The sequence below is a fragment of the Microtus ochrogaster genome, chromosome 2 (genome assembly GCF_000317375.1).
Source record: "Microtus ochrogaster isolate Prairie Vole_2 chromosome 2, MicOch1.0, whole genome shotgun sequence".
In the NCBI taxonomy this organism is placed as follows: domain Eukaryota; kingdom Metazoa; phylum Chordata; class Mammalia; order Rodentia; family Cricetidae; genus Microtus; species Microtus ochrogaster.
In genome coordinates, this window is record NC_022010.1 from 25,789,055 (window position 1) to 25,812,126 (window position 23,072).

Genomic DNA, 23,072 nt, shown 5'->3' on the forward strand with positions numbered 1-23,072 from the left:
AGCCAGGAACCTGGAGGCAGGAGACTGCAGAGGCTATGGAAGGATGCTGCTAATGGACTTACTCCTTATGGCTTGTTCAGCCTCCTTTCTCACAGCTCTCGGCTCAGGGGTGGCCCCACTCACAATAGACTGGGCCCTCCCCTATTGATCACTAATTAAGAAAATGCCCCTGCAGGCTTGCCTACTACCTGATTTTTATGGAGGCAATTTCTCAGTGCATGCTCTCCATCCTCTTTGATGGTTCTAGCTTGTGTCAAGTTGACTTAAACTAACCAGCATGGAGTGATTCTTTTATAAAGGATGAGGTTGATTGCTTTTCAGTGTAATTGAACACCAAGTGTGTGTCAAGGCCTGGAGGTAAACCATGATTGAGACTAGACCTCACTGCAGGAATCATGTCTGCCATGACCAACCCTAAAATGTTGTTGGGCAGAGCGGGGGAAGCTGAAGCTTTACATTGTTTTAAGAGACTATAGGGTGTGGCTGGAAGGAGGACGGTTTTAGATAAGATCTTCTCCACCCCAGACCTGCTGGTGAGCTGTGTACTGTGAACCTGCTGGGAGATTAGTTGGGTGGCTCAGAGTAAGCTCTAGGAACCTTATAGAGAAGTTATTATAACATCCCTTTATCTCTTAAATCTCATGAAAATTTCCATGTAATTATTTTGCTTTTGTGGGTTTCTGAACCAGGCTCCTCTGGGTAAGCCTGTCTGTCCTAGAAATCACTTGTGTAGGCCAGATTGGTCTCTCACTCACAGAGATCCCCTTGCCTCTGTCTCCTCCATGCTAGGTTTAAGGCATATATCACCAGGCCCTACTTGTTTTCCTTTTGAATTTTTCTAGAATTTTTTTTTTTTATCCATGTAGAGCCCATGGGAGTAGCTCAGTTGGTGGAGCATTTGACTAGCATGCAAGAAGCTCTGAGTTCCATTCCCAGTACTGCTTAGATTGAGTGCAGCGGTACAACAGAAATCTCAGCCAACACTAGGGAGGCCAAGGTAGGAGGATCAGGAGTTCATCCTTGGTGCTGTAGCAAATTCCAGGCCAGTGTGGATTACATGAGACCCTGTCTCAAATAAGTAAGTAGGAAATAGCCGGGCGGTGGTGGCGCACGCCTTTAATCCCAGCACTCGGGAGGCAGAGGCAGGCGGATCTCTGTGAGTTCGAGACCAGCCTGGTCTACAGAGCTAGTTCCAGGACAGGCTCCAAAACCACAGAGAAACCCTGTCTCGAAAAACCAAAAAAAAAAAAAGAAAGTAGGAAATAAATAAATACATAAATAAATAAATAAATAAATAAATAAATAAATGCCAGCCAGCAGGCATCCACCACTACATCAGGCTCTTATGTGGTTTAAAGAATTGAAACAGGAGGACTCAGTACCTTCAACAGTTGACATCCAGTTCATGAAACGACAGGGAAGTCACAGTTGAGTGGTAGCCGTGATGGGGTAGCCAAGGCTCTGTCTGGAAATTCTTCTCTTTCTATGTCTGCATTCAAAGCCTGTGGTGTTCACTGCAGGTCTCCCGCTTGACTCCTCAAGTATGGTGGTTTAAATTCCCATCTTAGCCTGAGGACTACGAGTTTTCCCCTGTCTGTCCTTCCTCTCTATTTCTTGCTATTAAGATGGAGGAAACTATTTCCACTTCTCTCTCAGGGCTTTGAAACCATGTCATGGAGAACATTCCGACACCTCAAGCTCCCATTTGGTGGGCAAACTGTTTGCTAATAAACCAAGGCAGGACCCTGATGTCAAAATGCTTAAGACGGCAAATCAGCTGGGACCCCTTTCTGCGCCTGACATGCCTTTTCCATCTCCCTGCCTCCTCCAGAACATAAACCTGAACCGGGAGGTGGTTCAGTGTGAACTCTTATAAATTGGAGTGGGTGTCTAGGGACAGGGGAAACAGACACTTCTTCCTTTAACCTTTGAAGACCAACAACCATCTGGCCCGAAAAAGATCCACAGCGGGTTGAACCCGGGGTGTGAAAGCTGGGCAGTGTATTAAATGTGAATTCGAGACTATGACTTCTCCCCACCCCGACTCCATAAAACAGCCTCCCTTTTTCATAAAGCACGCCTATAAACCACTGCCAGCGAGGCAGAAAGCCCGCTCAGGACCCCAGCTCGCTCTCCGTCTGGGGCTGTCAACAAACCCCCTTTATGAGTGGAATAGACCTCTTATATGCACCCAGCTTCTGGCTTTTTTCTCTCTCCTTTTTTTTTTTTTCCTGCAGAGTGTGTGAGGAGCCAGGCTGGGCAAGCGTCAGGCGCTGTTTGCTGAACGCATTTATTGCCTTTGCATAATTTATGAGCTGGAGGGGTTGACCGCCATCGCTCTCTGCCAGGGGCTGGCACTGGAGGCTCCAGAGAGTGGAGCTGTAAATTGGATGGTGAGCTCCTGCTGAGCTCACGGCAAAGTCCCTGGGTCAGTATGGGAATTTAATACCAGAAATGGGGCTGTTTTCTCAGCGCACCATGTGGGCCCCTGGTGCCACAGACAGTGTTTCGGCAGACTCTGGCTGGCCTTGCGAGGGGCCTGTCACTCACGAGTGTGTCGTGTGGGGAGCCCCAGCATTTGTAATCAGCTTGGCATCCGTGTGGCTTCCATAATGGATACCAGTAGGTCTCAGTTCTCCACCATATGCTTAACTCTGGAGGCAAGGTGCTTCTGGGTATATCAGTAATTACTTGATACGGAATTAAGTGGACCTTGAAATTAGAACTGGACTCTCCAAAAGCGGGGTAGCTTAATGCTTTGATAGAAATAACCATTCCCAGAGACTTACCGCTGTTTGGATGGGGGGTGGGAGAGAGAGCTTTCCCCACTTTCCCAGCTTCTTCTCCTGAACGTAGACCCTGGAGGACGGAGGGAAATGTGTCGCTCTAGCCGTCATTGTCATAACCTCGTATGGATAGCTGTGAACATCTGGGAAAGAGCAGGCACGACAGAAGGCACCACTCTGGGCTGGGGACGGAGCTCAGTGGTACAGTTTCCTATCATACACAGGCCCTGCGTTCACATCCCCCAGCAATTCAAAGTTAAAAAAAAACAAAACAGACTCTTCTCTTCTCACCCCTACTCAATCACTCTTAAAAATGCACTTGAGATTTTATGGTAAAAAGCAATAGAGCGGTTACACCCTCAGAAGAACACAACTACCTCCACCCACCCCATCCACCCATGGGTCTAGACCTTCAGGGTCTTCATCTCACCCAGTCTTCTCCGCTCAACTCATCTGATAGGATAACCAATCATTAATCAGGCAACAGAATGTAAATGCAGACGTAGCTACTGCTGGAAGCCCCGGTGGTAATGATCCTCTTGGACTTGATGAGGGTCTGCCAGTCACTCAGTGTCCAATAACCCTGTATGGCCATGGAAGCAGAGAGAGAGGTAGGTGTTATAGTTCTCACCCCAGGACTTGGAAAACTAGAGGTGAGAGGATCAGGAATTCAAGGCCTTCCTTGGTTGTGTAGCTGGTTCAAGGCCAGCCTGGAATACATGAAAGTCTGACTCAAAAACAAAAAAAAAAATATTCAATGTAAGTTCCTAAATGCTTAGAGTACCGAGGTCTCCACACAATCATTTGGATGGAGATTTTATTAGCATCTCTTGGTAGCTCTCAGGGGTTAATTTGGAACAATAATGACTAGTTTTCTTTTAAAAATGGGGAGTCTATTCTAGCATGGGTTTAGTGGCTCAGTGATGTCAGACTTCTCTTCCTCTTCTCTTCCTTTGGGCTCTCCATCGTGTTTTGGCATGGAGGCTTTGGGGGTTAGTTAAGCCCCACATTTACACAATGACAGCTGTAGGTGAACACATCACGTTCTCATCTAGGCAGACTTGAAGGTCAGAGGCAGGAGCTGCCTACTTTTCATTGAGACTCTTTTAGATAAATCTGTATTGTTGGTGTGCACGTGTGCTCGTGTGTGTGTGTGTGTGTGTGTGTGTGTGTGTGTGTGTGTGTGCGGTATGCCTGCATACACACTTGTGCTATGGAGCCCACACAGAGATCAGAAGACAACAAACACTCAGGAGTCAGTTCTCTCCTTCTAACCTGGGATCTGGTGATTAAACTGAGGTCATGAGGCTTCTGCGGCAAGTGCTTTTCCTCCCTGAGCCATCTTGTAGGCCCAAGATTCTTTCTCTCCTCCTTCTTCCCCTACCTCAGGATCCTCTGCAGACTTCAACTCTCATAGCTACCCAGAAATGTAAGGAAAACATGTGGGGGAAGGAGTACTGTCCTTTTGAACTCTAGACGATGTGGGAGAAGAGAGATGTGGCTCTCTGTCCTGCAGAGGCAGCTCTGTTTCATTTCCTGTTTGCACTGGTGGCTCCATCTGCTCCCATATACAGGTGGCCACAGTAAAATCCTTGGCACCCTCCTAGACTCACCTGCCGCTTGCTTTCCCTGGCTATGCATTACCGAGACCGTCAGCTCTCACCGCAGCTCTGCTGAGCCATCTGCTTCGCCCTCTCCCAAACCAGGCACTGTGCTGGCATAGGCAGTGTCCTACTTGCCAGACTTCTCCCCCATGATCATCTCTCTTCCTGGTGGGTACTCTCTCTCCGCCACCCATGCAAAGTGATTCCATCTGCACCCCACATTGGGTGAACCACAGAGCAGCCAGAGGCTCTGTCCTGTGTCTCATCTTGGTTGAGTCCAGCTCAGCAGGGCCTTTCCGGGCTAAAGGCTTACATGTAATCACACCTTCTCTGTGTTTACCCTAATAGAACCCATGCTGTATTATGTATATGTATGTGTGTGGAGATCAGAAGTCAACCTTGAGAGACTTTCCTCAGGCCTTGTTCATCTTTTTTATTGAGGGACCTGGGACTCACTGACTGTGCTAGTCTGCTTGGCCAGAAAGCCCCAGGGATCCTCCTTTTTCCTCTTCCCCAGCACTAGGATCACAGATGCGTGCTGTCATGTTAATTTTGTTTTTTACGTGGGTCCTGAAAACCAACTCAAATTCATGTCCTGTGATTGATTGCTAGGAAAGCACGTTAGCAATTGAATTGTCTCACCAACCCCATGGTTTAACCCATTATTTGTTAAGAAGACACTCTTGCTGGGCAACCAAGGCACATACCTTTAATCCCAGCACTCAGGAGGCAGAGGCAGGCGTATCTCTGTGAGTTCGAGGTCAGCCTGGTCTACAAGAGCTTGTTCTGGGACAGGCCCCAAAGCTACAGAAAAACCCTGTCTCAAAAAAATAAAATAAAATAAAACAGAAAAAGAAAAGACTCTTGGTTTTTAGAAGAGTGCGTGATCTTTGTTTCCTCTACTTCTGTCAAGATACCCAAAACTATGAGAGACTTCTTTCTTTGTTTTTCACAAACCTGGAGCAACAGGCTTATCATACTACTTATTGCTCTTGGTGCATCACCTAGATGCATCAGTTTGCCTTCTAACCTCAGGCATCAGTAGTAGTCACTTTTCTCATTGCTGTGACAAAATACCTGATAATAGCAACTTATGGAAGAGCTTATTTTGGCTCACAGCTCAAGGGTATAGCCCACCGTGGTGGGGAAGGAATAGCAGTAGGGGTGTGAGGTGGAAGTCACTGTCTTAGTCACTCTTCTGCTGCTGTGAAGAGACACCATGGCCACGACAATACTTATAAAAGAAAGCATTTGATATGGGTTTGTTACAGTTTCAGAGCTCAGTCCATTATTATCATGGCAGGGAGCATGGCAGCACCCAGGCAGAAATGGAGAACTGGGAACTCTATATCTTGATCTGTAGGAAGAGAGAGCTACACTGGGCTTGGCATGAGCTTTTGAAACTTCAAAACATACTGCCAGTGACACACTTCCTGCAACAAATCCATGCCTCCTGATCCTTCTAATCCTTTTAAATTGTGCCATTCTCTGGTGACCAAGCATTCAAATATATGAGCCTTTGGGGTCCAATCTTGCTTTAACACCACAGTGACAGTGCACCCACAATCCAAAAGCAGCAGAGAGAATTGAGTGCACAGATCACTCTCTCCATTTCATTTAGTCTAGTTCTGTGGTCCTTTGGATGGTGCCACATTTAGAGGGGGGTTCTTTCCTCCTCAGTTAGTCCAATCTAGACCTTCCTTACAGATAATGCCCAAAGGAGATTCAAGATCCTGTCAAGCTGATCGTCATTATTGACCATCACAACCTCACATGTATGGAGCCTTTCCCCCCTCAGAGTGCTGGCAAGAGATTTCAATGTACAAAGCTTGTTTTCTTCTTGAGAAAAGATTCAAGAGAAAGACAGCCAATATCCAAAGCTAAAGCCAGAATACATTCTTCTGCAGAAGTGATTTTATTCCGGAACCTTTGGAAAGATCTTGAGTCCCCTTCATGCTGTGGCAGTATCAGCCCCTGGCTGGGTGCTCCCTTGACTTGCAGAGTTTTTTTTGTAGAGGGAAGCGGATCTCTGTGAGTTCAAGGCCAGCCTGGTCTACAAGAGCTAGTTCCAGGACGTGCTTCAAAGCTACAGGGAGGGGCTGGAGAGATGGCTCAGAGGTTAAGAGCACTGACTGCTCTTCCAGAGGTCCTGAGTTCAATTCCCAGCAACCACATGGTGGCTCACAACCATCTGTACTGAGATCTGGCGCCCTCCTCTGGTGTGCGGGCATACATCGAGGCAGAATGTTGTGTACATAATAAATAAAAATAAATCTTTAAAAAAAAAAAGCTACAGGGAAACCGTATCTCGAAAAACAAAAGACAAAACCAAACCAGAACAACATTTTTTTTTGGTATGGTGGAGTCTCCTGCTGTGTGGACCCCTGGCACCCCAGGGCAGTGCTATGAAGGAACTGACCGACAGAACAGATGTTGTCCTGTGTTCAACACCTGGAGCTGCAGAGCGCCTTCCAGCCCAGGGACTTCTCTCCTTTCCTGTATTTGCCCTAACCCCCCCGGGGAAGGTGGAGTGTCTGAAGCAAATTGCATAATCACCACACTGACCTTTATTCTCTTGTCTTCATTTTCAGTGCGACAGTGACAGTGACCAGGAAGAGAAGGTAAGATGCCGCCCCCTTCGTTGCAGATACAGTCCATGAGGCCCTTGTGCACCTTGTGCACCGTCACTCTCCTGCCGGCACCTGCTCCCTCCTGCAGGATGTCCTATTGTTCACACTGTGACATTTTTGATGATAAGATACACCGTGCCAAATCTGTGACATCTACCTCTTTGAAACATGCCCCTTCGTGTCCCCTGTGTATCACACTAACTTTTCACTTTATGGATGGTGACACGTAGACCCCAAAACACTTTTCAAAAGGAACTGGGTTTGGTTTTTTTTTTTTTTTTTTTTGTTCATGATGAAAACATTGAACTTCCTCCTGTGTATTTATAATGTCATCTCTACCTCCCTTTGCTTGGCCTCTGTGTTTGCTCTGCTTTTCCATAGCTTCCTAATAGAAATGTCAGTGGTATGCCCTAGGAATTTCCTCCCAGGGCAGTGTGGGTGGGGTGGCCAAGAGGACTCTGCTCTCTTCCGTGGGTTGGTATTGGGGAGGGGGCGTCTCCCTAGCAGGCACACCCTCTACCTGGAGGTTGGGGCCCAGCCTCAGTGTACACAGCTCAACAAGGATGAAGACGGAACCCAGGCTTTGAGCCTCCAGAGGATGGAATCTGAAGCCAGTAATGTAGGTTTTCATTTTCTGTCGACTGAAGCAAAAGGTTTGTGGTATGCTTTTTTTTTTTCCTTCCTAGCTGTTGGCATCTACCAACTAGGTGCCTTTCCATTTTCACTGATGTCATGTGTAATTTGAAAACTTACCCGAATCTCAGAATTTATGTGCTGCATGGTACCCAAACAATTGGCCAGTCCCCCCTTACCCTGTACCCTGTTCCGTGGTCTTCACTTCCGGCTTGCTGGCTGATCCTCCCCAGAATCCCACGGTTTCATGGGTAGTGATTGTTCCCGCATCCATCTTGGACTTTCTCCCTCTGCCTCTACAACAGCCTCCAGGAGAGATCTGAAGGCTCCTGTTCTCAGCTGTCATTAATTTGAATTCAGCATATGTAGCCGGTTATAAAACTCGAGACATCATCATCTGAGCAGGTCAAGCATATTCAGATGAAGACAAATGGTGCTTATTTGATTTTCCTTAAAATCAGGAAATGAAAAAAGTGCTCTCTGGAGAAATCACGCTCCGCCTGACTTGGATGATAGACCAGCGCCGTGTCCCCCAGATAAGAACAGGCTCTCGCCTGGAGGTTTTTATCTCTGAAGGACGGCCAGGACTGTCAGCTTGCTGACATGTGCATTATCCATGTCATTTTAAACAAAGTGACCTATGGAAGGGTGCGCCGTGCTGTGACATGGTAATGGGCTGTTAGATGACAGCGGAAGTACACACTGGGTGGGGGGCTGAGGGCTCTCCTTTTGTTTAACTGACAAGTTGAGGCTTCCTACCTCCAACTCCCAGCCCCCTCCCAGGAGGGAATTTTTGCATTTTGAACTTAGGACCTTGGGTACCTCGGGCAGCCAACGTGTGCCAGGGATGGGTGACATCAAGCAAAATGCATTCAATGCCCGGAACTATCTCCAAGGTCATGTGGGCATATGGCAAAAGTAGCCATAATTCTGTGGGGTGTCTCTGGCACCCAGGAAGGTGCCAAAACCTTTTGACTGTTTTAGGGCCTTTACTGGCAAGCAGGAACTGAGCTCACTTCTCCAAGAGCGTGAGTTTTATTCAAGGTCTTACTCTCTATGCATAGTTGTGTGTGAGCATCTTCCTGTATGGGCAGGTGCATGTGCATCCGTGTGCAGATGGATGCAGAGGCCAGAGGGTGATCTTGGGTATCATTATCTGGTACTGTCTACCTGATTTTTTATATACTCTCTTGCTGGCCTAGAGTTCATTAAGTAAGCTAGGCTTGCTGGCCAGAAAACTACAGGGATTTTCTTGTCTCTGCCTGCCCAGTACTAAGATTACAAGACTGTGGGTTCTGGACATTGAACTCATGCTTGAACAGCAGGCACTTCCAAGAAATCTCTTCCCCTAGCCTGGAGATCTTTATTTAAAACAAAACTGAATGTGTGTGCCTGCCATCCCAGTATTTAGGAGACTGAAGCAGGAGAATTCCAAGTTCCAGGACGTCATGTGTGACGTAAGGAGGCTCTATTTCACATACGTAAAGTGAATTCCATATTGAGACATCTGTCTGCAATAGGGAAGGTGGTAAAAATTCCCCTTTGCCATTCCTCAGTATCTTGATCACAACGCTTGGCCTTGGTCACGCCTCAGAATCCCCAAGGAAGAACCCCAGGCCTGGCCTCCACTCCAGGTCTCTTATGCTGGAGTCTCTGGGGACATCAGTCATCATTAATCTGCAAGATCTTCAGACTCTCTCGTAGCTCCTGGAGTGAAGCCGCTGGCAGGCATTAGAAGTAGTGGAGGGGACAGCAGAGGGGGTTGAAGCAGCAGCAGAGGGCTAGCTAGAAGGAACGGGTGTGGAAGGTGAGTACCAGGGTGTGAGGAGGAGGTACCAGGCAGGTCCAAGGGTGAGAAGTCAGTGGGGAGGGGGGGTGAGGGTCACTAGGCACATTTTTTCTATGCTTGGTACACCCCCTGCCTAGGCCCGGGGCTGTATTTTGTTTGCACCTGAAGATCATGCAGGCCTTTGTAACTGGGAGCTGCACTTGACACTCTTATGTGTTATCCGTGCCCTGACAGAGTGTTTCTCCAGGGGTTTCCCAGCAGGAGCCCAGGAGCCTCTAATTGCACCAGTGCCTGCCTGGCCCTGGCGTAGTTAAGTCTGCCAGGCTTCTCCTTTTCCAGCTGAGACAGGATAGTGTTTATTGCCAACCTGAACCCCACTCTCCCTGCTTTGCAGGGGCCCTGTCAGTCTGCTCTATGGCAGGGCCTCTTCCTGTAGCCCCTGAGCCCACCGGGGTGCTTGCTGGCACCACTTGGAGGATTTGAATACAAATATGAATTGCTAATAGTGAAGTAGATGCCACTCAGCATCCTGGGATCCCTTCAGCAAGTCCCACTGGGGATGCTGTTGTAGCCAAAAGTGAGGCTTGCAGGAGGGACCTGGTGGGAATTCTCTCCGGAAGACCTGTCATTCTTACTCCGTGGGGATCCGCAGAACCGGCAGTCTAAAATTAGGGTACGGTATTTCACACAGCTGACTGAATTAAGATAAACTCTGCTTTCTTCTGATAGGAAGCTATAATTTATAAAATGATACCCTTACTAATTAATGTGAAAGTATCTGGGAAAGGGCTGGGAAAGCAGCTGAAACGCTGGAGACAGACGCGCGCATGGAAGGGATCTGATGAGACCCCACTTGGAGCATCCTCAGCCGCGGGAATGCATTTCATGTTAGCAGCAGAGAACCTGGAAGACTCCTGGGAAGGGAGAAATTGGGTGGGGAATTAAGTAGGCGGTGAACCCAGCATCTTGGATGTGGGATGTCTCTTCATATGTCATTAGGAACAAGGAAGAGGCAGCACTTGGCCCCCTTATTATCCAAATTAAGCAATTACACCAATCCCACACTGGAAAAGAATTGCCATCAGGAGAACAATGAGGCGACAATAGTATTTCTGCGTACTTGGTCTATATTTTCTTTGGTTTTCTCTTTTCTCTAACACTGGCAGCACCTGCGCTATGTGAAGCAATACCCCTCATTTGGTTATGAAGTTAATGTCAAGGTTTAAAGTCACAGTCTTTCCACCCACCCACTCTCTCTTCTCTGTGGGCCATGGGACGGCTGGTCAAAAGGAATCTCTGGTCTTGTTTCTGGTTCTGTCTCCTAATTTCCTGTGTGCAAGATGATTCTTGGAATTGTCCCGTATGAGATGGGATGGCACAGCCCCGCCCGGGTTCTTGTAGGAGTAGATTTCAGGCTCCCCTGCCCTGGGCTCAGCGTGAGCTGTGGTTTGTTTACTAGGCTCAAGGCTCACCTTGGGAGGGAGGAAAGCTGGGTCCTAGCTCACATAGCTTAAGTTCTGCAAGAGACCCACAGGGCTCCAGGGGAACCTAGGGCTCATCTCTCATCCCCCAAGGACACTTCCTGTAACAGACTGGATGGAAGCACAAAATTCTAAAAGGTCCGTAAACGGCCTCTTTTTAACCCCCTTATCCAAACATATTACTCATATACACTAGAGTAAGGTGGGTTTGTCTTAAAATGAGAATGAAGTAATACGCGGTACAGGTTTTGTCCCATTGTTCCTGGGTGTCAAACTCTTCTCTTTACAGGGGAACGTTCTTATTCAGGCTTCAAGGGACCAGATGTAGTTTTGTTGTTTTGTTAATTTTGTTTACCCCCACCCCCAGAGATAATATTCAAACAGCTTCTGAAGTAATATTTTTCTCACTCTGTTCATTTGCTCTTTGAGAGTTTCGTACAGTGTGTATTTTTGTTGTTGTTGTCGTTGTTCAATTGTCTGAGGCAAGGCCTCCTGTGTAGCTATGGTTGGCTTAGAGCTGTGTCGACCGGGCTGGCCTTGAACTCACAGAAATGTGCACGCCTTCTTCTGTAGGGATGAAAGGTGTGCTCCACCACAATTAGGCTCTCAGACAATCTACATCGCTCACTTTCGCCTCCCAACTCCTCCCAGATGCACAACCCCCTTCCCTATCCATCCAGTGTTATATCTTCTTTAGAATGTTTTTCATCTTTTATTGCTACAATTATTAATTTTTAAGTTTTAATGCATCTTTAGTTAATAATTAATTAATATAATAATAAATAGGATTATATCAGTTTTCCCCTTCCCTTTCCGCTCTTCGACACGCTCCCCTATGTCCTCCCTATTCCTGAGTTAATATTTTAGCAACAAAACCGGGTCTGGAAATAGAGCCTTGTGAGTAACACTCTTACTCAGTGTGCCAGGAAACCCTAGGCTCCATCCTCAGCACCACATAAACCAAACCAAGTGGTATATGCTCATAATCCCTGATCTTGGGAGGTAGAGGCAAGAGGAGCAGAAGTTCAAAGCCATCCTCAGCAACATAGTCAGTTGGAGGCCATTCTGGGCTCCTTGAGACCTTGTCTTGCAAAACAAAACAAATGTTTTCTTTAATTGTTGTTCTTGGTCATAATGGTCTCACATATGTGAGAAGGGGGTGGCTTATTTTCCTAATACAGCAGAGACCACACACACACACACACCACACCACACCACACCACACCACACCACACTTCACTTGGCTCAGGAAGGACTTTGAAACCACTGAAAAGTCCAACTAAAGATGAGGCATGTGGCTTTGTGCTTATAATGGAAGAGTTCTATCTCTTGGTTGCCAGACCATGTGTTACCCTTGTGAAAGCCTATGCATCCTCAGCAACATTCCAGAAGCTGAGAAGGCCCTCAGTGTTGTTTGTGGAGACTTCAGCTGTGATTTGGCAATCAGCTGTGTCCTGATCCAGCTGCAGAGATGGCTCAGTGGATTAAGAGCACTCGCTGCACAAGCATAAGGATCTGAGTTCAGATCCTAGCGCCCACATAGATATACCGATGTGGTCATAAGTGCTTTTAACTCCCGTGTTGTAGGAGACGGAGACAGGAGGATTGGTGTGGCTTGCTGGTCCAGTGAGAGATACCCTGTATCAAGGGAATAGGTTTAGAGCGATAGAGAAATATACCCAACATCCTCTTCTGGCCTTTGTGTTGCCATGGAAACACATCTGCACATAACCCCTCTACACAGTCACACACACAATGCGCACACACACACACACACACACACACACACAACGCGCTGCCCTAATTGAGAGACAACTGAGATAAGCTATCCTTTATTTCAGCCAGAAAAGGAATCTTCATTGTCCAACTCTCACAGAAGCAGAGCAAAGAGCCACCGCCCAAAAGTGTAGGACCTGTGGTTCTTGTGTTTGTGGCTCTACCTCTTTGCTCAGCACTGGGCAGGAAAAAAAAACCCTGGAGATTTTGCTGGAGTTGCTTTTTGGTTCCTGTGGGAGAACATGCCGAAGAGGCCTGGCACTCAAACCCTGGGTATTCCCCAGCCACCCCAATGTCTCTGCTTTCTGGACTCCAACAAATGTGCAGTCTCTTCCCCGGGCCTCTGTACTTCTCTAGCAGTTTGATTTTCTCATAAAAACATTTCTAAGCTATTTGTAAATTTCCCAGCATTTGGGGGGGGGGCAGTTTCTGCAGGGGTTGGCTGGGTTTGAGGAGCTTTTTCATTTTGGAGTCCCAATTTCCAAAATGCCTATCAACCTCTCCTCAGCCCTCCAATATTATGTCTGGGTTAAGATGACATTTTATTATTCTTCCAATGTTACTGTGTTTCCAGTCGGCCTAATTATCCCCGTATCCACCCCAAATTCCTATTGATGCCATCCTCAGATTAAATTTCCACTGAAAATTATTTTAAATCCTGAACCTTGTTATGTTTTTCTTTTCCCCTTCATAGCATTTTCAAGCCAGAGTAAAACTGGGTGTCTGTGAGCAGTAATCTTTCCAGTATCTATCATTTCGTATCCCTGAAAAGCATGGGTTATAATGCACAGACTTAGCTTTTTTGTTTTGTTTGTGGGTGAGGGCGGTGCATGTGCGCCATGGCAGACATGTGCAGAACAGAGGACAGCCTGTGGGAGTCAGCTCCCTCCTCCCACCAAGTGGGTTTCGGGGATAGAACTCATCTGCCAGCTTAGAAGCAAGAGTTTTACCCACTGAGCCACCCTAATGGCTCCCCATATAATTTTTTACAGGTAGGTAGGAATTGTTGGAAATTTGTCAGCTGTCGTCTGCTAAGCTTTTGTTTCTTGGGGTGAATGGAATGAAGAGTAAGGGAAATAGGATTCCCATGGAAACATTTCATTTTTCACAGTGGTGGATCTTAGAGAGGGGCCCTTGAAGACTAGTTTCTGATTTCTTTGAGCCAGCCAGCTCCCAGGCTATAGACAAACCACCCGATGGTACTGAGCCTTGGCATTACTGTTTATAGTTGGCATTTACTGTTGGTTTAGTTGTCTTACATTGGATGTCCTGGATTTTCCATATAGGTGTCTACCTCAACAGCAAGACATAACCCAAAGTATAATAAGTATATGATGTGTATGTGTGCATGTGTGCATGCCTGTGTGTATGCGTACATGCATGCATGCGTGTGTAGGTGGGGTGTCTTATGGAGTCAAGGATTACTTTGAGCTCCCGATCCTCCTGATTCCCAAGTTCTTGGATTACAGGAATTTACCACTACATCTGGCTTACACATTGCTGGGGATGGATCCCAGGCCTTTGTGCATGATAGGCAAGCATGCTTCCTACTGAGCTATATCTCCAGCCTCATGATTGCCAGTGTTTTTCTCTTGCCGGGATGGCAATAGCATATCACAAGAGCTATTTCATTCTTTAATCTCTTTTGAATACATGAAGGGAGAAAAGGCATAGTGGACAGACTTGGGCACCTATGTGTTGGTTCATGTACGTAACTGAAGGGAATGTGCCTGTGGTTCATTATCTGTCTGCTGCTTCCTTCAGCTGGTCGTATATGTGCACACATTCTTTTTCTCACATATGCATGGTGGAGTCTGGACTCAGCTGGAGCTTCCTGTAACCAGAGAAATCTGTTCTTTCTCCATCCTTCAATCATCAGTCTGGATTTGGGAATGCATAGCAACTGAGTAAAGATCTAACTTACATAATACGTCTCATGAGCTCATGTAATTAGTAACGAGTCTCATTTGACCTATTAAAGGAGTTCTGGAAACATCTGAAATTGATCACGTGATTCTGCATCCCCATTCTCTTGGCTGAGCTATGGTCTGGGGTTTTATGGCTTCCATGAAAGGATAGTTGCAGAGCCATAGACCAGTGTGCTGGAGTTGATGGCTGTGGGCCTTAAGGGATTGAGCACAGCCCCTCAGAAACCTGGTATCAAACATATCTGGACTAATGCCACTTTAAATGACAGATCCTATCTCAGTAGCTTCTTAGGGAAGCCTGTGCTGTTCTACAGCTATCCAAAGAGTCTTTTTTATTCCATGTCAGAGCAGAGCATGCTCTATACTCAGCAGAGGTGCGAAAATTTCTCTTTAATCATAGGCATGTATGCGTGTGTGTTCACATGGCTGCTTCAGTTTGTCCCACTGCAACTTCTGCATAGTACCACGGCTTTAGCTAACTGTTCCTCATAACTATCCCATTTCAGTGTGCTTAGTGCAATAAAATGTCTGTACTAGGATGTATTACTGACTATCTCGGCTCTGTTCTGCAGAGAAGTCTCACAACTTCCTTTGAGGAGCTTTTCAGTTGGTACAGTGCTTGCCTTGTAAGCATGGAGACCAGACTTCTATCTCTGTATCCATGTTAAAGAGCTATGTATGGTGGTACGTGCCTGCAATTGCACTGCTGAAGAGGTAGAGGCAGGAAGATCCCTGGACTATTGAGGCAGCTAGCCTAGACTACTTAATGGACTCTAAGTCCACTAGAGACCCTATCTCAAAGAACAAGATGGCTAGTTCCTAAGGTGGTGTCTTCTGGCCTCTAAATGTATATGTACACAGGTGCACATTTGCATGCGTGTACATGCACACAGGGCTCCCCAAATTCAATGGGTGAATTACTTTTTCTTCTTATTAATGTTACATCTGAAAAGTCCCCCCTTGTGTCCAGTGTCGAACTTTTCCAAATCAGATTGGTAGCTGCTAACAATAGAATTATGTGAAATCTCCAATTCTCTGAAGCCAGAAGCAGCTTTCTCCATTGTTGTCCCGACCATGGCTTGAATTATGATCTGCCAGAGATGGGAGTAAAGCGTATGAAACACACATCAACTAGGAACCCCTGGAATGGACAGTTAGTGTTCAAGATCCGTGTGCACTTTTTTTTCTTTGGGAGATTTCTAATGACTTTTCAAGGTTCTGGGTTCTTGCTGTCAACATGTAGGTGCTACTAATGACAAATTGAGAGTAGATTCAAATAAAAAAAAATATTTATTTATTTATTTATTTACTATGTATACAATTTTCTGTCTGTGTGTATGCCTGCAGGCCAGAAGAGGGCACCAGACCCCCATTGCAGATGGTTGTGAGCTACCATGTGGTTGCTGGGAATTGAACTCAGGACCTTTGGAAGAGCTGGCAATGCTTTTAACCTCTGAGCCAACTCTCCAGCCCCAAGAAGATTATCTTAATAATAATAATATAAAGAAATAATTTCTCAAGCCTGATGTGGGATTTCTTTAATCCCAGCACTCGGGAGGCAGAGGCAGGCAGAGCAGAGCAGATGTCTGTGAGTTCAACTGGTCTACACAGAGAGTTCCAAGGCCAGCTAGCGTGACATAGTGAGACTTTGTCTCATAAAACAAAAAGACAGCAACCAAAACATACAGAGAGAGAGAGAGACAGAACCAGACAGACAGAGACAGAGAGAGAAAATGTATTAAAGAGTGTGCTACATTATTTAGAACACTTGCACAAACATCTTTTTATATCTGATCTGCTTAGGTATGTACTTTGAGGACCAACACGTAGTCCTTCAAAGACTTTTATCTTCTCAAGCCCATGTCTTTATCTTATAAGCTAAGAAAATGGAATGTAAGTTTGGTTCAAGAGCCAGGGTTTAAGGCCTTTTCCACTTTAGCCTAGCCTCCTATCCTGTTAACAACAGCATCCCCAGAAAAATCACATACATAAAAGCAGGAAAGATTGAATCATTTGGCTTCTAGTTCTGCCTGTGGTCACTTGGCATCATAGCTGTGGGCTTGTGGCCCAGCAGAACTTTATGACAGGGAGTGGTGTGGTGGAGCAAAGATGCTGAGTCAGTGGTAGCCACAGAGCAGAGAGAGAAAGAAGAAGGAGGAATCAGGGGCCTCGTCTAGACTCCAAGACACACTCCCACATTAATTACCTACTTTCTGTATCTAGAGCAAACCTCCTTAAGTTTCTACCACTCCAGCTGGATTCCCAGCTAAGGACCAAACCTCCAAATGAGGCTCCAGATCCAAATGATCACAGATGAAGGATGTACAGGAGCCACACTGGAACCTGCGATGGGTGCTGTTTGGATGAAGACTCGAGGTCCATTCGCCATGATTCCAGCTCTATTAAACACCACACCATGACAGTCAGCACTGAGTAGATTCAACATGTCGCCTGGTAGCAGAGGCGTGGCCATTCTGGTGTGTGCCTCTTATTTTTTCAGCTTGGTAAACAGTTATCCAAGGTGTGTTCGTTTCTGTTTCTGTCGCTGCGATAAAGTAATCTGGAGATATGTGGGTTAGGGATGAAAGGGTTTGTTTTGGTTTACAGTTCCAGAGGAGACATAGTCTGTCGTGGTAGGGAAGCCATAGCAACGGGTGTGTGAGGCCAGCCAGACAGTCAGGAAGCAGAGAGCTCACCACTTCATCCACACGTAGGAAGCAGAGAGGGTCAGTCAGAGACGGAGAGAAAGACAGAGACAGAGGGACATACAGAGAACAAGAAGTGGGTCCAGACCTCAAAACACACCTCCAGCGATATACTTCCTCTAGCAAAGCTCTACCTCCTAAAGGTTCCACAACCTTCCCAGACCATACCATGGACTGGAGAGCAGGTGTTCAGATAGGTGAGCCTAAACCGCTACACAGAGGCAAGAAGGAAAGCCTTTACCGAAGACTTGTAGTTCTATTCTAACGTGGGTGTAGTGGAGTCTGCCCTGTGGATGGTGACAGTTGAGTAGATGCATGAGCCAGGCAAACCATTGGAATAAACATCACCCATGTCGTATTATGGAACTCAGTTTTCTTTTAAGTATATGTATGCATGCATGTGTGCGTGTATGTCAACATATAATATTTAGTTAAATACTAGGTTCCTGGGTAATTCACCCCATGGGTCTACGAATGCCAATACACAATAAGTACCCTGAAGGTATTAGCATTATATCTAAGAGTTGGTTACTGAGTATTCAAGTCTCAGAAAGGAAGAGGGACTCGCCTTCATGCCCAAGCATTGTCCAGGAAGACCTCGGCCTGGAATAGAGGCTTTTTTTAGCGTCTCCCTCCCATGAGGCTGGTCCAGACTGGTGTCCATCTGTGACCAGCACGTGGGAATGAGCTATAACTATCACTCCCACACATGATGGTTTGACCCTTGTTCATCACTTGACCTCACTCCCTCACCCAGAACCCTCTCATCCACCCAGGCATCAGTCCCGACCCTTGGGAGCAATCTCTGCATCCCTTGGGGCCACAGGGCCTATCCTTTCTGGGCACTGAAAGCGAGAAGGCATGTCCCCGAAGCTCAAATGGCAGTAAATATCTGAAGTGGCCATGTTCGCATTAAAGATTATGTATTTGCCACTAAGGGGAGAGTATAGTGTTTATCGGCTGGAGTGTGAACCAGCTGAGCTGATTACAGCATGGCACTCTGTCAGCCAATGATTGTCCCATCTTTTATCATCCGTGTCAGCACCAAGGAGGAAGAGAATGGATAGCCCCCTTACCCCTTCCTTCCCTGCCCCCTCCCCTCCCCCTTCTGTCTCTCCCTTTCTCTCTCTCTCTCTCTCTGTACCCATTTTGTATAGAAAATTTGTATTTACTTTGGGAGTGTAATTTGTTCCTCATGGATAATGTGACCCTGAGCGGAGCCGGATCATGGGTTAGTTGAAGTGATATTTTCCGCTAATGGTAGTCGTACATCACCGCTGTCAGCTCGGGTTAGGAGGCAAGCACATTACAGCTCCATTTTACCTCTGCAGGCATCTGGGATTATTTGCCATAACCGAGTATGACATGACCGCACTACAGAGTGCATTAAAATTTTACTGGCTTCTCAGGCAAGTTCCTGGCTCCAGTGAGCGCTTCAGGCAGGCAGTCGGATGGGGGACCCAAGGGCCCTGACTTCCTACATAGAGACATAGAAGGTAGAGGTAGCCTAAGATGGGCTGTTTTTCCCTCACTCTGAGAAAAAGAGTCGGGGAAAATCTTGGGAGATAGAGGGCAGGTGTATGCGTCTCTAGATACCTCAGGCTGACAGGTGACAGGCTGCCCTGTGTAGGTAACCAGGGGCTGACTGAAGTGGATCCTGCAGTGGGAGCTATCCTGTGCATCAGCTCATAGCATATGGGAAATCGGTCCTTCTCCAAGGAGATGCCAGGGTAAGGAGGTCACTACCAAGCCCTGGGCAAATTCTCGTTGGTTTTGTTTGTCAGAGGCCAGACTAAACTAAGGGAGTGAGAGTTTTCAGTGTGCTAGAATCCATGCTGTTTGTGGAGCTGGACGGAGCATTTAATAAGCCTGGTGGTGATGGACACATGCAATCCTAACACTGGCGGAGGAGGCAGGAGGATCAGAAATTCAAAGGTCAGCTTCATACGAAGGTTAAGACCAAGCTGGAGTATAAGAGCCTCTGCTTTAACCACAGCAAAAACAAAAGGCTGGGGTTGTAGCTCAGTCAATAGAGCATTTAGGTAGCATACACAAAGCTCTGGGTTTGATTCTTATTACCTCATAGACTGGGCGTGGTACTGCCAGCACTTAGGAAGTGGAGGAAGGAAGATCAAGAGTTCAAGGTCATCTTTGGTTACTGTGCAAGTTCAAGGCCAGTCTGAGACCCTTGGTCAAAACTGTGATGTCAGCAAAAGGACTGGTGCCATAGCTTAATTGGTCCAGGGTGTGCTTCAAATGCACAAAGACCTGGATTAGGTACCCAGCACCATATAAACTGGATATGGTAGCACACAACTGTGATCACAATATTCTCATGGAAGCAAGAGGGTCAGGAGGTCAAGGTAGTTCTTGGCTACACAACAAGCTCAAAAACATCCTAGGCTACACGAGACCCTGTCTCCAAAGGCACAGTAAGGCCAAAAACATCTGCCCAAACATTCTGCACATTCTAGCATGTCTCTATGGAAAGCTTATAAGCATGAAGACCCCTATTTTATTTATAAGGAAGCTGAGGTCCAAAGAAGCTTTGTAACTTTATATACTAATGGCAGAAATATGTTCCTGACCCATTTCTTATTACCTATGAGGTTTTTATCCTGTCTGTTAGAGATAAAAGGGTTTACCTAAGGCACAACTAATGTACCTTATACACACCTACTATTGCGATCCAACTGCAGCCTTCATATAGTTGATAACTGATAATTATTGAGGAGTAAAGGAGATCTGTGCACCCAAAGTCTCACGCACACCAATGATAGGTCAAGGTGTGTATGTAGGTCAGTTTACAACTTGTGGGAGTCAGTTCGCTCTTCAACCCCATGGGGATTAAACTCAAGTCCTCGGGCCTGGAAGCAAGCACCTCCACCTGCTGCCCCATCATGTTGGCCCCAGACCAAGGTTTAACCTTCCTTGGTCGACCTTGGAGGCCGTCCTCTCTGCCACCAAGCAGGACTCTCACTCATGGCGCATTCTAACAAGCCTGAAAGCTGAAGGGTGAAGACCGGGAACATCATAACATGTTGGCATAAAAGGAAACGTTCAAAGAGTGTTTTGTCACTTTTCAGTTGTAACTCAGCTAACATCCAACAAAATATTGCTCAGTGAAGACAGCCTGTGATGAGCTTTAATTAAGTCATAAGTCCTGTTCACAGTTAGCACATCGCTCGAATGCAAATGGCTCTTCTAAGGGCCTTGACAAGCGTTTATTTTGATCAGTTAAGACTTACAGTCACTCCAACAAAATGCTTCATACCACTTAGCATCCCTTAATATTCTTACCGGGAAAGAATTCAGTGTAGGGGCTAGAGATGAGACCCAGTGGTTCAGTTGGGAGAGTGCTTGTCTGGAGTTCTTGAAGCCGCCCCTGGGTTCCATCCTAGGCACCTTGTAAACTGGGTGTGATGGTTCAAGCCTGTCATCCCTTGCTCTGGAGGTGGGGGCGGGAGGATCGGGAGTTTAAGATCACCCTTGGCTATATAATGAGTTGGAGCACAGCCAGAGAGCTACATAAGACTCTGTCTCAGAAGAAAAGAAAAAAGGAGTGTGGGTGCTGGAGCAATGGCTCAGTGGATAAAAACACTTGCTGTGAGGCCATAAAGACAGAGTGGATCCTAGCACCCAAATAAAAAGTTGGATGTAGCTGAATATATTTATAACCCTTCCACTGGGGGAAGCAGAGGCAGGAGGATTGCTAGAACTGACGACCAGCCTAGGTCCAGCTTCACTGAGGAATAAGAGAGGACAGAGCAGAACCCCCAACGTCCTCTTCTCACCTCCATGCTCACATACACATATGCACACAAAGACATAAAGAATTCAACATGAACTTATGTGAGATCCTGTAGTTTTTCACAAAGACAAGCTTTGAGCAGATTAGGGACCTCAAGTGGCAGGTACACTGAAAGGATTGCAAATTCTACATTTCCGGGTTCTGGGTGCTAGATGCTGAACTGGTACCCATGGGGTGAACACTGCCTTTCCTTCTAGCCAGAAAGGCCTCCCTTTCTTCTAGTCCTGGGATGCTTGGCCTCCACCATCCTCGCTAGCAGCTGTGCATGTGGTAGAGTCATCATGTGTAGGACTTAGTAAACGATGCATGAACTGAGTAAGACCTTGATCCTGCAGGGAGACATCTGTTAAAGGCAAGAGAAGGAACCATGGGTAGGCAAAGCTTTTCTCCCTAGAAACTTGGAAATCAAGTAGCATGACAGGGTTGGTGCTCCCTGGCCTCGCTCCTCTCTATGGGCTCACAACATCAACATTGATCCTTCCCAGCCAGATCAGAGTGGGTCCAGGCTCCTGACCTGGGTTTCTTCTCTGGTCTGAAATTCAGTCACTCGGGCAGTAAAGAATGAGGACAGAAGTATTGATCCAGTCATAGAAAAGTAATTATCCCTCCAGGATGGGCTGTTTAGAATGCAATCATAATTTTAAATAGCATGTTCCCCAGAGGCAGCGTAACAGCATATGGTTGTCTTTGTTTAAGTGAGGTCACACTGGTACACTCCCTGCTTTCTGGACCCCAGTGATGTGTGCAATCTAAAATGAGTACATATTTACAAAACTCGGCTTAACTAGCAAGCCACGTACCAAGCGATTATTCGATTATTCATGATAGACTTGTGTGACCTTGTACAAGAAAACTCCACGAATCGTGAGATCGTTTTAGAACTCTCTGGCTTTAACAGCTTCAGCAGGTGTTCAGTTTGGGTTACGTTTTATTTTTTTTTTTAAGATAGAGTCTCACTATATACTGCCAGCTGGCCTCCCACTCCGAGCCCTCCAGCCTCACTCAGAATCTCAAGTTCTGGTATTACAGGCAGGTGCTAACACACCTAGTTTGATAATACTTTTTTTTTTAATTTGCAAACAGCATATAAACAAACCATGGATAATGAAGTGTGCAAACTATTGACATCCAAATACATATTAACCAAGCTATCAGAAAGGCTGGGGAGGTGACTCAGCGGTTAAAGTACTTCCTGCACACATAGAAGCCAGAGGTGGCATATGTGTCTGTAATGACAGAGCTAGGTGGGAGGTGGGTGCAGAGCAGAGACAGGTGGATCCATTGCCAGCCAGGCCAGATGATTTATGAGCTCCAGGTTTAGAGCATGAATGGTCTCAAAAAAGGTCAGGGATGGGGGTAATAGACAGTGACCGAGGAAGACACCCAGTATGGACCTCTGGCTTCCATACCAATGTGTACACACCCAAGAAAACATATACATACAACATGGGCAAAAAAAAATGTCTGGGATCTGCAACTAAGAAATACTGAATCCTCTTTTCCCCTGTGTACTCTAATAGCGATGGTTTCTGAGACTCGGTTTCTCTTTTTGGTAGGAATCATGACCCATCCACAGTTTGGCATCAACCAGAAGGAACCCTTTCCTTTTCCATCCTAGTTAGCAAGACCCAAGGAAAAGATTCTGGTTGGCTAAGATGAAGTCACTTGTCCAGGGTAGACAAAGGGACCGTGGGGGCAAACTGCCCTTCTTCGGGTACTCCAGCTTGCAGCTGTCCTCTGGGAGAAGGCCTGAGCCTTGCTGCTCCAGGTGTAACTGTATATTTGACGATGAGGCCAGCGGAAAGCCCGGCATGGTGATAGGTAGGCAACTGGCCGTTTATTCTGTGAACCCCTACCTAACCTGCCCGCTGCTGGTCAGCCACAGACTCTTTCTTTTTTTTTTTTTTTTTTTTTTTTTTTTTTTTTTTG

General features: G+C 46.5%; 1 protein-coding gene across 2 annotated transcripts in view; it reads left to right on the plus strand.

Annotated features, from left to right (window-relative positions):
• Auts2 (AUTS2, activator of transcription and developmental regulator) overlaps positions 1 to 23,072 on the plus strand; it is a 1,102,717-nt gene that overhangs the window by 757,355 nt on the left and 322,290 nt on the right. For both annotated transcript variants that reach the window (XM_026784894.1, XM_013350687.2), the window contains exon 5: positions 6,982 to 7,011. In XM_026784894.1, the coding sequence (XP_026640695.1) occupies positions 6,982 to 7,011 (30 nt within the window). The remainder of the gene's footprint in view (positions 1 to 6,981; positions 7,012 to 23,072) is intronic.